Raw genomic sequence first — 12,404 nt, forward strand, 5'->3', positions numbered from 1 at the left:
CAGAGCCTGCAGGAGATCTAGAAAGGACAGAAGCTGCCCCAGAGCCTGGTAAGTTTCTGGCTCCATTTTAATGTTTATTAATGTAGGAGTGGAAGGGATTTCCATTCTATGAACCAATGCAAAAGTTATTAAAAGCCCCAGCTAGTTGTGTGTAGCCACTAATGGTGAATTGTATGCGAACAGCTTGGCTCCCTCCTTCTTTCCCCCCCATACATGGAGTTCAAAATGGCAACCTGGAAATGCAAACAGTAAAAACTCCTTGAAAGTGAATTTTTACTAGAAAGGTGCAGATTTTTGCTAGTGCATTCCTGTTTCTTACAAATAATAACCTTGTATTGCCATGTCTGTAAGTACGCTGCTCTGTAACTGCTCAATAGCATAATGAACCTGCTGGAAACAGTGAACTGTGGTGGGGAGGGGAAAATGTGTTCCATTCACAAATCTTGTCCATTTCAGTTGACTAGCGTTTGAAATTTTGTCCAGTTAAGTGCTGTGGGGTGGGAGAGGCTAGGAGAATGGCTGTGATGTGTTTACATGCAGTCATAATAGGCCAGCGGGGAAGGTCACATGTCATATGTCGGGGAAGGTCGTATTTTCCAGGGCTACCTGGGTAGCTGACCAGCCCACTGCACTCCGAGATGTGCTTGTCAGTCACTGTACAGTAGAATACTTTGGTTGCATACACCGCAGGTTTCCCCCTGGCAGCTTGGAATAACACCTCCCTTTCCCATTGAGGGACCAAAAGAAGTGTTATGTCCTCCAAAATATGGAAGGCCTGAAATGATAGAAAAAGCTTTTTGTAGCATGTCCACTGACATTCAACAACCATTCTATACCTGCTGAGAGTGTAATTAAACCATCTTTTGACATGGCCTCTAAAATCAGGGTATGGATTCATAAGGCAAGACAAAGGGGATACATAGTGTCTCCCAGAATAACGGTGGATACAGTAACTCCATTTATGACAGTGTCATTTGGTGGGAATAGTATCCCAGCCTGCCCATGAATGTAGACTTCCAATTGGCAAAAAATCCAGACATCATGAACTTTTCCTGTGCATCCCACGTTGACATTCATAAATCGACTTTTGTGTCTGCGAGCCTGCATAACAATGGAGTAGTATCCTTTGTGGTTTATGTACTCGTGCTCCTTGAGGAGGGCAAACTACGGGGACCATGAGTTTGATCAATGACCCTGGTGCAGTTTGGAAACCCCATTCTCTCAAAGCCAGCAATTACTTCAGCAATATTGTTTGTGCTCACCACCTTGGGATAAGCCACATGCCTGATTGCCTCAGAAACTCCACCACCACTTTATCCATAGTCAACTTTCCAACACCAGACTGGTTGGCAATGGATCTGTAGCAGTCTGGGGTATAGCAACCCACTTCTGTACTGGTGAGGCTGCTCTCATGCAAATGTCTTTATGATGGAGGGCTGGGGAAAACTGCTCACAAAGCTCCAGCAACGCAGCTTTCGTCATGCAAAAGTTCTGGACCCACTGCTGGTCATCCCAGGTCTGCATGATGATGTGGTCCTACCAGGGTCAGTGCTTGGGCCCTGCTTCAGAAGCACCAGTCCACAAGGGTGCATCAGAGGGTATACCAAGTGTCATGAGGAGCATCAGCAAGTTCGAGTCTTCCCTGTCTGTGTCCTTGTCCTCCTGCTCCATCATAAGCTCCATCAGGTGCCCTTGGTGGATCAGAAAATGCTGCCAAAATATCCACCAGCGTCTCACAAAAGCTCTGCCTCTCTCTTGACCCAGGAGTGAAAGCGCAAGCAAGAGAAGTTCTTCAAAAGTTGCCTCCTTCATATTGCTGGCTCTGGTAGCCGGGGGTGCACAGACCAAAATGACTGCTTGGCAGGATGTTCAAATTTTCTGTAATATGTTTTCCCACAGGGCACTATGGTCAACTATCAGCAACTGATGAAGTGGGTTTTAGCCCACGAAAGCTTATGCCCAAATAAATTTGTTAGTCTCTAAGGTGCCACAAGGACTCCTTGTTGTTTTTGCTGATACAGACTAACATGGCTACCACTCTGAAACCATGTACTATGTAAAGCAAAAATAATTGAAGTAAAATGAGTGACAGTTAATAACCAGCAGTTTCTTGTCCCTTGTCAGGTTGTGTTGCTAGTTTGGCAAATAATTGTGCTTAATTAAAATTATTTTTCTCTAATTTTATTTCTGGTCTTATATTTAAATATTAGTTGTTTTATGCTTGATAATCTTTAAATTCTTCAACATAAATGCTTAATGCTACTAGCATAACCCAGGGGTTTGAGGAAGACGAGCTCTGTGTGGCTTGATAGCTTGTCTGTATCACCAACAGAAGTTGTTCCAATAAGAGATATTACCTCATCCACCTTGTCTCGATAATATCCTGGGACAGACACAGATACAACAACATTGTCCACCACGTAATGGGCAACTATGAAAAATAACAAAATTCAGTAACTTTTTTGTTTTCTATATAATGTATTTAATATGTGCAGCTAATAGCACTCAAAATGTCAACCTATGTACAAGAAATCTTTATTGTTTAACGTCTTGTTAAAATTAAGCCATAAGTATATATATTTCTGTATGTCACATGGCAGAAAGATGCACAAATCTTATAAAGTTTTGAGATTTGTGAGCATGCTTCTCAGGTTTGCATATTGAACATTTCTATAAATAGGTTGGTCAATCTACATTTCCTATGTTTTCATTAATATTCCTATATCTTTGCATGTACACTAACACAGTCCATGCTTAATTACTGCAAGAATGTGTCTGGTCTTTAACTTGCAAAGTGGAAGTAAAATATACAGCACATTTTATATCTGCTAAAAGTTTTCAACTTTGTCCTTTGGAAGCCTGTTATGATAAACTCCATTAACTATTACCTTTGAGCTTAGTTCAAAGATAACTGAGAATTATGTCTTCATAAAGACTACGGACTGGGACTTAAAATTATAAACAGGAAAAGAGAATAATTAATCTAAATTTGATTCATTATTGAAATCACACAACAAAAAATAATCCATACAGAAGGGGGAATCAGGGTGCTTCCAAACAGCCTTTAACAGCTTCAAATCTAAAAAGTGGATAATAGGATCATAAACTCTTGTCATGTATGTCTGTGGTCGCGACATTCTTGTTCCACCCAGAAGGCTTGAAAATTATGCACCTGGTCTTTTTTTTAAACAATAGCTACTGTAAAATCCCATATATATCACCTAGAGTCACAAAAGAAAGCCCATGTTTTACCTGTGGAGACTCACTAGATATTTTTGCAGTCTATCAAAGTCCACAGTAAACGCCAAACAGAAAACTTTGGAAAACTGCAGATAGCATAATTTGAATAGCCATGTTTAGTTAAACCCTTTTAACACATCCATTAGAAGAGTCACACACTGACTCTGGAACTGGTTTAGACATGCTTTGGACTCAATAGCTTTCTATTGGTATGAAACATAAATCAACCATTTTCAGATAAAGTTTAACAAATTTTTAAAGTAACATGGTCTAGAGATCTAAGCTTGGATTTAATTATTTGGCTTCTTCATACTACTACACAGTTGAGCTAATTTGAGGCTGAGGTGCTTGGATTTACCATTTTTAAGCATAGCAATTGCATGCTGTACTTGGGAATAAAACTCCAATTTTCCCAGGCCAGTAATTAGTTTCTACCCTCTGTTCCATGCTAGGACTTAGGCATACCACAGAATAGAGGAAAAGAGAAGCTGGAAAGTGGACAGTTCAAGAGTCCCACTGTTATCCAGATTTAAATCTCTTTGGGACAGATATTCTGTCTTCTTTTGCATGTGGGCCTAGGCATTTTGATCCACAATACAAATAATAATAATTAAAGTCAGGAATATTATCTTCCTGATTTTTTTAAATTGAAATGCTTTATATGCCATTCCCCATTTCCTAAATGGCAGAGAGAAACTGTTGCACTAGGGAGGGGAGAGAATTTAGTGAAGGAGGGGGGATCAGCTGAGAGATTTTGAGTTTCCTGTTGTAAACAGATATGTTCTAAGGTCTCTTCCTTTGACCTGTCGCGTTGCCTGTGGGGAGTGAAAACAAAAACTGGCTGCAGTTTTCTCCTCCTGTCACTAGAGTCTGCATCTGTCTGTTCTAGATCTAGTCTCACTGCTCTGACTGCCAGATGCCCCCCCATTCACTGCTCTGTGCTTCTGTCTGCAACAAAACTGGGGAAGCTAGGGAGGGCAGAAGGCAGCAGCCATTAGTATTGTCTGTGTTGCTCACCTTAACTCTGTCTCCCTCAAAACAGTGGCTGGTACTGGTGAGAGATAAGAGATAGCAAGGCAAGGGGAAAGTAGTATGCATACCTTGTGGTGGAGAGCAAAGAGGGGGCACACCTTGGGGGACTGTTGAGAGGAAGGTAGGGGCACTAGGGAGGGAAATGGATGTGGACACTGTCAGGCTAGGGAGGAACACTATGGGCTGGGGACAGTATGGAGAGGGGAGAGAGACTGGGGTTACCAAACAAGGTGCAGGTGGAAAGGAAGGGTGACACCACAGAAGGGAGACTGGGGCAGACCTTGACAGCAGTGAGGTTGAAAAATGGTAGAAGAGAGGCCTTACAAAGATGCTCCAGGACACAGTAGAGGGGAAGCACACCTGCTAACTGCCCTGGCTCCCAGACACAACACATTGGGATAGCAGCATCCTAAGAAGATAACAAACAGGTTGTGGGGAAATAGGATTTGTTTAGGGGAGGCATGAGGGAGGGTCTGAAACCTGTTGGGGGCCTCAATAGTTGCTGAATGACATCCATAGAAGGCTTGTCAGAACTAGTCCTAAATCCTGAATCCTTGGAGTTTTCCTGTCACTGTTTTTATGTGTGTTTTTCCAGTGTTGATGATTGTGGTTTGCAAACTGTTAGATACTCTTGCCATGTGGTGTCATTGTGATGGAATATGCACTAATGGCTAAGGAAATACAGGAGAGCTATATAAAAATGCGAGACAGTTTATTTTTCATGGGAACCACTATGGGGAAGGTACTCATGAGGTATTGATGGTACAAAATCATACATTTGTAACACAGGGTGTGAGCCTTTGTATGATTATTGCTTGAAAGCAGCCTCTGGCTTGCTGGATTTGGGTTGTTAGGCACCATACAAGGGATCTCCCTTAAAACACAGGACAGGAGGTCACTTTAATACTATATATCAGTATGTAACATGTGAGCCAGAGAATGTAGGTTTTTAGTCTTCCGGGTTTATATTTTACCCTCTCAGGATACGTCGACACTATATTGTAAACCCAACTCTGTGGGACTTAGACATTTGGAATTAGTGTTTCTAAGACTGCATTTGAACATCCAAATTGCATTGTAAACCTGGGCTTACAAGCACTGGACCTGGATCTTGCAGCCATGCTAAACTTCTACACTGCACAACGCAGATCTTCTGCCTCGGGTCTGTGTCTTGAGCTGCAGCCACATTGCAAAATGACAGGGCTTGGACCTGAGTCTCAGTGGGACTCAGGTTAGGACCTGGGTCCTGAGTGCTTGCTGACCTGAGTCAGACTGATTTGTGTGTGGATGGAGGGCAGGCTTGGGCTCAGAACTGAGTCAGAGCCTTGGCTTAGTGTGCATTTGTGACAATGTGGGAATTTTCTGTAATATTTGTATGAAGTCTATGTGTGCCTCAGTTTCCCCTACATGCTGCATTGTTACCTAGTGGGGGAAAAGGACAGTCTGCTCTCAGAGTAGGTGTGGATGTCACCTAGCTGTCTCAGCCCTGGTCTACACTAGGAGTCGATGCTCGCCTCGGTACTGTGGAAGCACTCTGCTGAGTTAATGCACTTAATGCACTTAGAGCATTTTGTGTGGGGACACACACAATCAACTATATAAAAACAATTTATAAAAAACTGACCTATAAATTCGACCTAATTTCATAGTGTAGACATCAGCCTTAGTTTCACATATCAATGGAGTAGCTGAGAAGATAATGGCAAATACAATCACCAAGACATTGACACCTAGCAATCAACGACCCAGAAGAATATGGATTTCCCTGCTTCGCCTCAAGGTCCCGGGAAGCGGAGCAACAATCCCCAGCCTGATAACAAAGAACTGGAGTGGTGTGAGGTGTGGGAGAAGAGTTGGTTGGGGAAAGGAGTCCAGGCTTTCACCTGGAGTCTGACCAAGGACTGGAGGTCAGACTGAGAGACAGAGCTTGAACAATGGTGTTCACTATAGCTTGTCTGGGCTCTGGGCTTATCAGAATGGTCTATGCTTTAACCTTCAGTTTTCTCTGCTACCCTAAGGACTTCCTAAATTGTGTTCCAGTTGACTAATAAACCCTGCTGTTTTGACAATGCAGTTTGAGTGTCACTGCAAATGCTTGCTGAGGTGCATTAATCCCTGAAGAGTGTACAGGTCTCTACCAAAAGCTTATCTCAGTTGGACTCAGCTGAGATGTGAAGGAAGAGTGCTAAAGGCCCAGAGATCCGGTCTAAGGAGGCGGTGAAGCCACATGGCTTGCCCTGGAGGCAGAGTCAGATCCCTAGGGGGTCAGGCTCTCTGAAAGGGTTCCTCCTAGAGACTTTTCCAAAGCTGGAGGCATAGCACCAATCCTGTGGATCCGTGACAGCAATGTAAATATATCCTCAAGGGCTTGATCCTGTGAGGTGTTGAGTACCTCGACTCCCATTAAAGTCAATGGGAGTTGAGAGGCCTAGCCTCTCTTAGGAGGCACTCAGCACCTCACAGGACCAGGCACTTGAGAAAAGCATTGCAAAAGCACTGAAAAAAATGCATTAGCTTTGAGGCCCTGATAATCAATATATTAATGTAAAAATAACCTAAATTACCAGAACACACAGAACATTCTGGTGGCTGGGGACAAAAAAACTCTCATCCTATGGTTTATTTGAGGAATTTTTTCTGAAAAAAAAAAAATTATTGGCAGGTATAAAGGCAATTGTGCAATCAGTTTACACAGGAAATTGAGCCAATACATGAGAGACTGAGCGCACAATGTGTTGACGAGGTGTATTTTAAAAATATTCCTTCAACAATCAGGAAAATAAAACATAATTTCACTAAAACTTTCAACAAATGTTGAATTTTTGCCCCACAATTTCCCATAAGCCACATATAGTACAGTATAACCCACTTGCTTATTAGCTTCTAGGAGGTCTAAAATCTTCAGTCTGAATAGAGTTAATTGCTTGGTATTCAAAAAACTAGTCCAGCTATCAAAACTTAGTTAATTATTAAGCCTATGTGTTTAATCAGGATAACTGACTCTGCAAATTGTGGAAATCTAATGCTCTTCTGTTTAAGCAGATTCTGCAGCCAGAAGGAAAATGGGCTCTTATTTTCAACATTTGGTTAGGTTAAGTACAATAATATTGGATATTTCTGCTGACTGAATACCAATCCTACTTGCGTAGTTTTGCCAAATTCTAGATTTACGTTTTGCTTTTCTAGTATGGAGAAGTTTTTGGATCACAGAATTTTGCTGATAGTAATTTCATTTTTAACAAGTCTGCAGAGTACAAAGCTACTGTCAGAGTGGAAAAAGTGTGGCGATCAGGAATGTGAAAGTAAGTTAAAAGGTTTTTATTTTTAATGAGTCTGGTAAATCCATATGTAGTCATTTCAAATCACAATGTAGAAGCCCACAATAAAAATGTGAAAGAAAATTTGGGAAGTGTAAATGCTTTAATGTACTGTTGTCAAAGTATTAGGCTTATGAAGGATACCCCTATATATTTTCCATAAAGAAAGAATATTCCTGGAAAACCCTCCTGTGGGATTATGTTGTGGAAATATGCAAAAGGGCAAAGTTCAGTAGAAATACTTCTTGTTACCAGTACATTAGAAACTTGGAGCTAACATCTTATAGTTTTCCATGAGTTTCCTGAAAATAGTCTATGTTAAGAAACATCTAATTTATTTATTTTTAATTATTCTTCTCCGTATACTGAAATATTTAAAAAAAAATTCTAAACTGATATATCTGTAAATGTAAAATGAATACAAAAATGTTTACAGAAACACATATTCTGGTTTCGCAAAATGTTCTTTTTTTCCCCCCATTATAAGTTCTTCTTGTCAAAGATACTGCTCATTTGTCCTTTCTTTATTTTTCCTGCTATGGTGTGAATTAAGGGCAGAAATTAGTTAAGGAATATGATAGAAAGGCCCTATATACTTTTGGGAGAATCATCTGCATAAATAGCTGTCCAGGCTTGCTGCAGAATCAGAAATGGCAGTGATACGAAATGGATACTTTGTAGAAAAGCCACCTCTCTGATTACCACTATGAAACCTGTTTTTGTCACATATACTTGGAGCCAGTTTTTCAGCTGCCTCCTTTGGTTTTGCACTTACAAATTTTTGCACTTTCAAAACTGAGAGCCTATCCACCTTGCAAGCTGACATTTGCACACAGAGTTTCCAATCCTGCAAATTGCTCTATGCAGCTGGATCCTTGCACCCAGGTGGAGCCTCATTGACTTCAGGCTGCTCCAGGCAGGCTCAGGTGTCTGCTTCTGTGGAGCAGCTTATGGGAGGGATTGGGACTCAAACTGAGTATAGTATTTAAAAAGTTATTGAAAAGGAAATTGAAATGAAAGCCAGACACCTAGACTTTAAATTTCCTGCTTTTGGCAACACGTATATTTCTTCATGCTTATATTGTTTAAACTTAGCTTTTTTGTCTTTAATATTATGTTCAAAAGATATGACTAAAATAGCTGAAAAATAAGCCAATGAAAATGTGCAATATTTAAACGTCAAACAATCAAAATACTTGGAAAATGTTGTCTTTGGATCTTCCAGATTGTTATGGACGTGTGGAACACCTGACCCTGCAGCTGCTCCACATGTATAACTCCTATTGAAGGCACTGGAAGTTTTGTGCATGCCAATACTGAAAGATGGTCTGAACATCTAGGACTGGGTTCCGTTCTCACAGATGTCAATAGGATTTTTGCCACTGACTTTAATGACAGCATGATAGGGCCTCCAATGTATATTCTAGTTTTTGAGTAGCTTTCTACTTTAGAATTTAAACAGTGATATTATCATAAAACATATTTTATTCATATATAAACAATGTTTAGTGTTTCTTTATATACATCACATCTACTTTTTCAGAGTGATGAATGATTTAAGAAAAGTCGTTATTCTAGTTGCTTTTTGCTCCCTTTTTACATATATTCAGCCGCAATGAGCAGAGTCCAAGGCACTAAAGACTACGTAGGGCCTGACTGCCGATATCTGAAATTCAAAATGGGGGAAGAGATAATCGTATACTCCAAACTTTCAAGAAAAAGGGAAGATTTGTGGGCAGGAAGTGTAAGTATTTCAGTCTGCAATAATTTCACTATGAGCAAGCTAAATAAAACAATAATACAGAGGTGGTCAAACTTACTGACCCTCCGAGCCACATACAACAATCTTCAGAAATTTGATAGCAACGCCAGGGCAGGTATGCCTTGGAAGTCTGAAGCTCCGAGACTCTCCTCCCTGCTGGACAGAACCAGAGACGGCGCATGGGGGGGCACACAGTGTCATGTGCCCCCCAAAGCTTTTTGCCAGGGTTTACTGGCCCTGCTTGGTCACATGGTGTCACTGGGCCCCCTCCCTGCATGGCAGCTGCTGAAGCCAGCAAGTTGGGAGCTGCAGCTGTGGGGAGAGGCAGCCTCAAACAGCTGGGAGCTGCAGGGAGAGCTGCTGCTTTTGCTGCTGCCTCTCCCACTCAAAGCTAACACATGGGAGCTTCAGGGAGGGGCCAGTGAGGGTAAGAGAGGGGGCATGCCTGGGGGAGGGGCATGACTCAAGCTGTTGGGGGGCCGAACCTTTAAACTGAACTCCCCACTCTCAACAGGCACCAGTTGTCTTTGGCAGAAGCCTCTAGCCCCACCACCCCACTGCAGGGCAGAAGCCCTGAACTCCCTCTCCCCCACCAGTCTGGTAGGCAGAAAATGGGGGCATAGGGGACTTTGTGAGCCGCATATTAACTGTGAAAGAGGCACAGGCGGCTCACAAGCCACAAATTGGCCACCCCTGTAATAATACATTTGCACATCTATAATACCTGTCATCTAAGGATCTTACAACACTTGATGAACATTAGCCAATTAAGGCTCATAGCATCTTTGTGTGGTAAGTAGTTATGATTTCCATTTTCCCCAGAGAGGGAAAGTTAACCCCAGATTTGCCCAAGGTCCCATTGGGAGAGATAGAGCTGAGACTGCAATCCTGGTCTTCAGTCTCACAGTAATTATGCTATAGTCATTACCATATTATCCGTCTTTTAACTACATGGCTTACTTAGAACAGTTCAGGTCTATTGGGTCAAGCATCCACAGACTAATTAGAATGTAGGTAAGGAGTTGTTAAAACTATCTAATCAAAAATCCAATTTTGGTGTCTGATCCTGCAATCTTTGTTAAAACAAAACTCCCAAAGAAGTAATTGGGAATTTTTCTTGAGCACCTTCAATAGAATGGTCAAATGGTTAAGACAGTGGTGGACTTAAGATACAGTGGACATGTGTTTGCATGGGTTCAAACCTTGTAGGTCGGGGTGGGCAAACTTTTTGTCCCGAGGGCCACATCTGGGTATGGAAATTATATGGCGGGCCATGAATGCTCACAAAATTTGGGATTGGGGTGAGGGAGGGGGTGAGGGCTCCAGCTGGGCTCTGGGGTGAGGCCAGAAACAAGGAGTTCAGGGTGTGGGAGGGGCTTCAGGCTGGGGTTGGAGTGCGGGGCGGGGGTGAGGGCTCCAGCTGGGGGTACAGGCTCTGGGGTGGCGCAGGGGATGAGGGGTTGGGGGTGCAGGAGGGTGCTCCAGGCTGGGACCTAGCGTTTCGGAGGGCGGGAGAGGGATCATGGCTGGGGCAGGGGGTTGGGGTGTGGGAGGATGTCAGGGGCACAGGCTCCAGGCAGCACTTACCTCAAGCAGCTCCTGGAAGCAGCGATATATCCCCCCTCCGGCTCCTACGTGGAAATGCAGCCAGGCGGCTCTGCATGCTGCCCCATCCTCAGGCACCACCCCTGCAGCTCCCATTGGCCATGGTTCCCAGCCAAAGGGAGATGCGGGGGCAGCACTTGGGGTGGGGGCAGCATGCGGAGCCCCCTGGCTGCCCCTACCCATAGGAGCCAGAGGGGGGACATGCCGCTACTTCCGGGAGCCATGTGGAGCCACAGCACGTGTGGAGCGGGGCAAGCCCTGGACCCCGCTCCCCAGCAGGAGCTCGAGGGCTGGATTAAAATGTCTGATGGGCCGGATGTGGTCCCCAGGCCATAGTTTGCCTGATAGCTCTACCAAAAATAAAGTTAACCAACGCAGTCTATAAGTGAAACTTTATGCATTTTGAAAATTTGTACATGTCATAAAATATATATTTACCTAGTTGAGCAGAATAATTTCAAAAGCAGCACAGGTGATCATTGCCTGTTTTCTTTGATAATATAAAAATGTAATGCTTTTCCTTCAGTTAGGAGGTTGGTAGCTCAGATTACTAGATAACCCTGTACCTCCTGTTGACATGGATCATAACAATTTCTCATCTAGTTCCCTAGCACATCGTACACAGAGAAATAATTTAGAGCTGGTTGTAGATATCCAATATATACATTACATTTGTGAACATAAAATACATGGAGGAGTATGGTTCTCATTTGCTCTGAGGGAATGAATTTGGTCTGGCTTAAGCCACTGGGAGCTTTGCCACTGATATCAGTGGGCGTGGGATCAAATCATTAGTGCATATAATAGCATGTGAATTGAAGCTGTGTCCAAACTACTGTTTTGATACTGACCCAACATTTGTTCACAATAGTAATGTGCATTGTGTAAATTGTAAAACACAGCATGGGATATATAGTGTCATATGCTTCAAGAAGTGATGGAGAAAACATTTATTTGTGAAGGGGAAAGGGTTCCATTGACCAAAATGGGTATGAATATCAACTTTAGAGGGCTCTTCTAATCTAAGTATTTGTTTGATCATAAGTTCTTAGCATGCAAAGATACACACATCATCTGTATATATAAATAACAAAATGCTAAATACTCTCCTTCCATTTTTATTTTTATAGAAAGGGAAGGATTTTGGGTATTTCCCAAAGAATGCAGTTCAAACTGAAGACGTTTTTATTATACAAGAAGTAGAAGTGCCAACTAAGGTAAACTAATATCACCAGTCTTCCCTGTATACTGATGAACAGCTGAAATTTTGTTCTCCAGCTGATACATGGGTAGAAACTCAGGTGTCGTTGCAAGTCTTCTTTGGGGTCGTTCAGTATGTGTTTTTCTTGTTATTCTACCATTTGTCTGTGTATATTGCTTAGACACAGATCTCTGTTAAGAAGTTTAGATCCACACATTATACCAAGTAAGCCAAATAGAGCCATGAG

At 42.4% G+C, this 12,404-nt stretch overlaps 1 protein-coding gene across 2 annotated transcripts in view; it reads left to right on the forward strand.

The window, feature by feature from the left end:
• The first annotated feature begins 7,314 nt into the window (after nt 1–7,314).
• MIA2 (MIA SH3 domain ER export factor 2) overlaps nt 7,315–12,404 on the forward strand; it is a 67,799-nt gene continuing 62,709 nt past the window's right edge. Inside the window, exons 1-3 of one of the 2 annotated variants that reach the window (XM_084632414.1) lie at nt 7,315–7,574; nt 9,200–9,333; nt 12,087–12,173. In XM_084632414.1, coding sequence (XP_084488540.1) covers nt 7,460–7,574; nt 9,200–9,333; nt 12,087–12,173 — 336 coding nt within the window. In that variant the 5' untranslated portion in view covers nt 7,315–7,459. The remainder of the gene's footprint in view (nt 7,575–9,199; nt 9,334–12,086; nt 12,174–12,404) is intronic. The other variant, XM_084632415.1, reaches the window with a different exon arrangement.

This window comes from Lepidochelys olivacea, assembly GCF_965140295.1.
Source record: "Lepidochelys olivacea isolate rLepOli2 genome assembly, chromosome: 6".
Classification (NCBI taxonomy): Eukaryota; Metazoa; Chordata; order Testudines; family Cheloniidae; genus Lepidochelys; species Lepidochelys olivacea.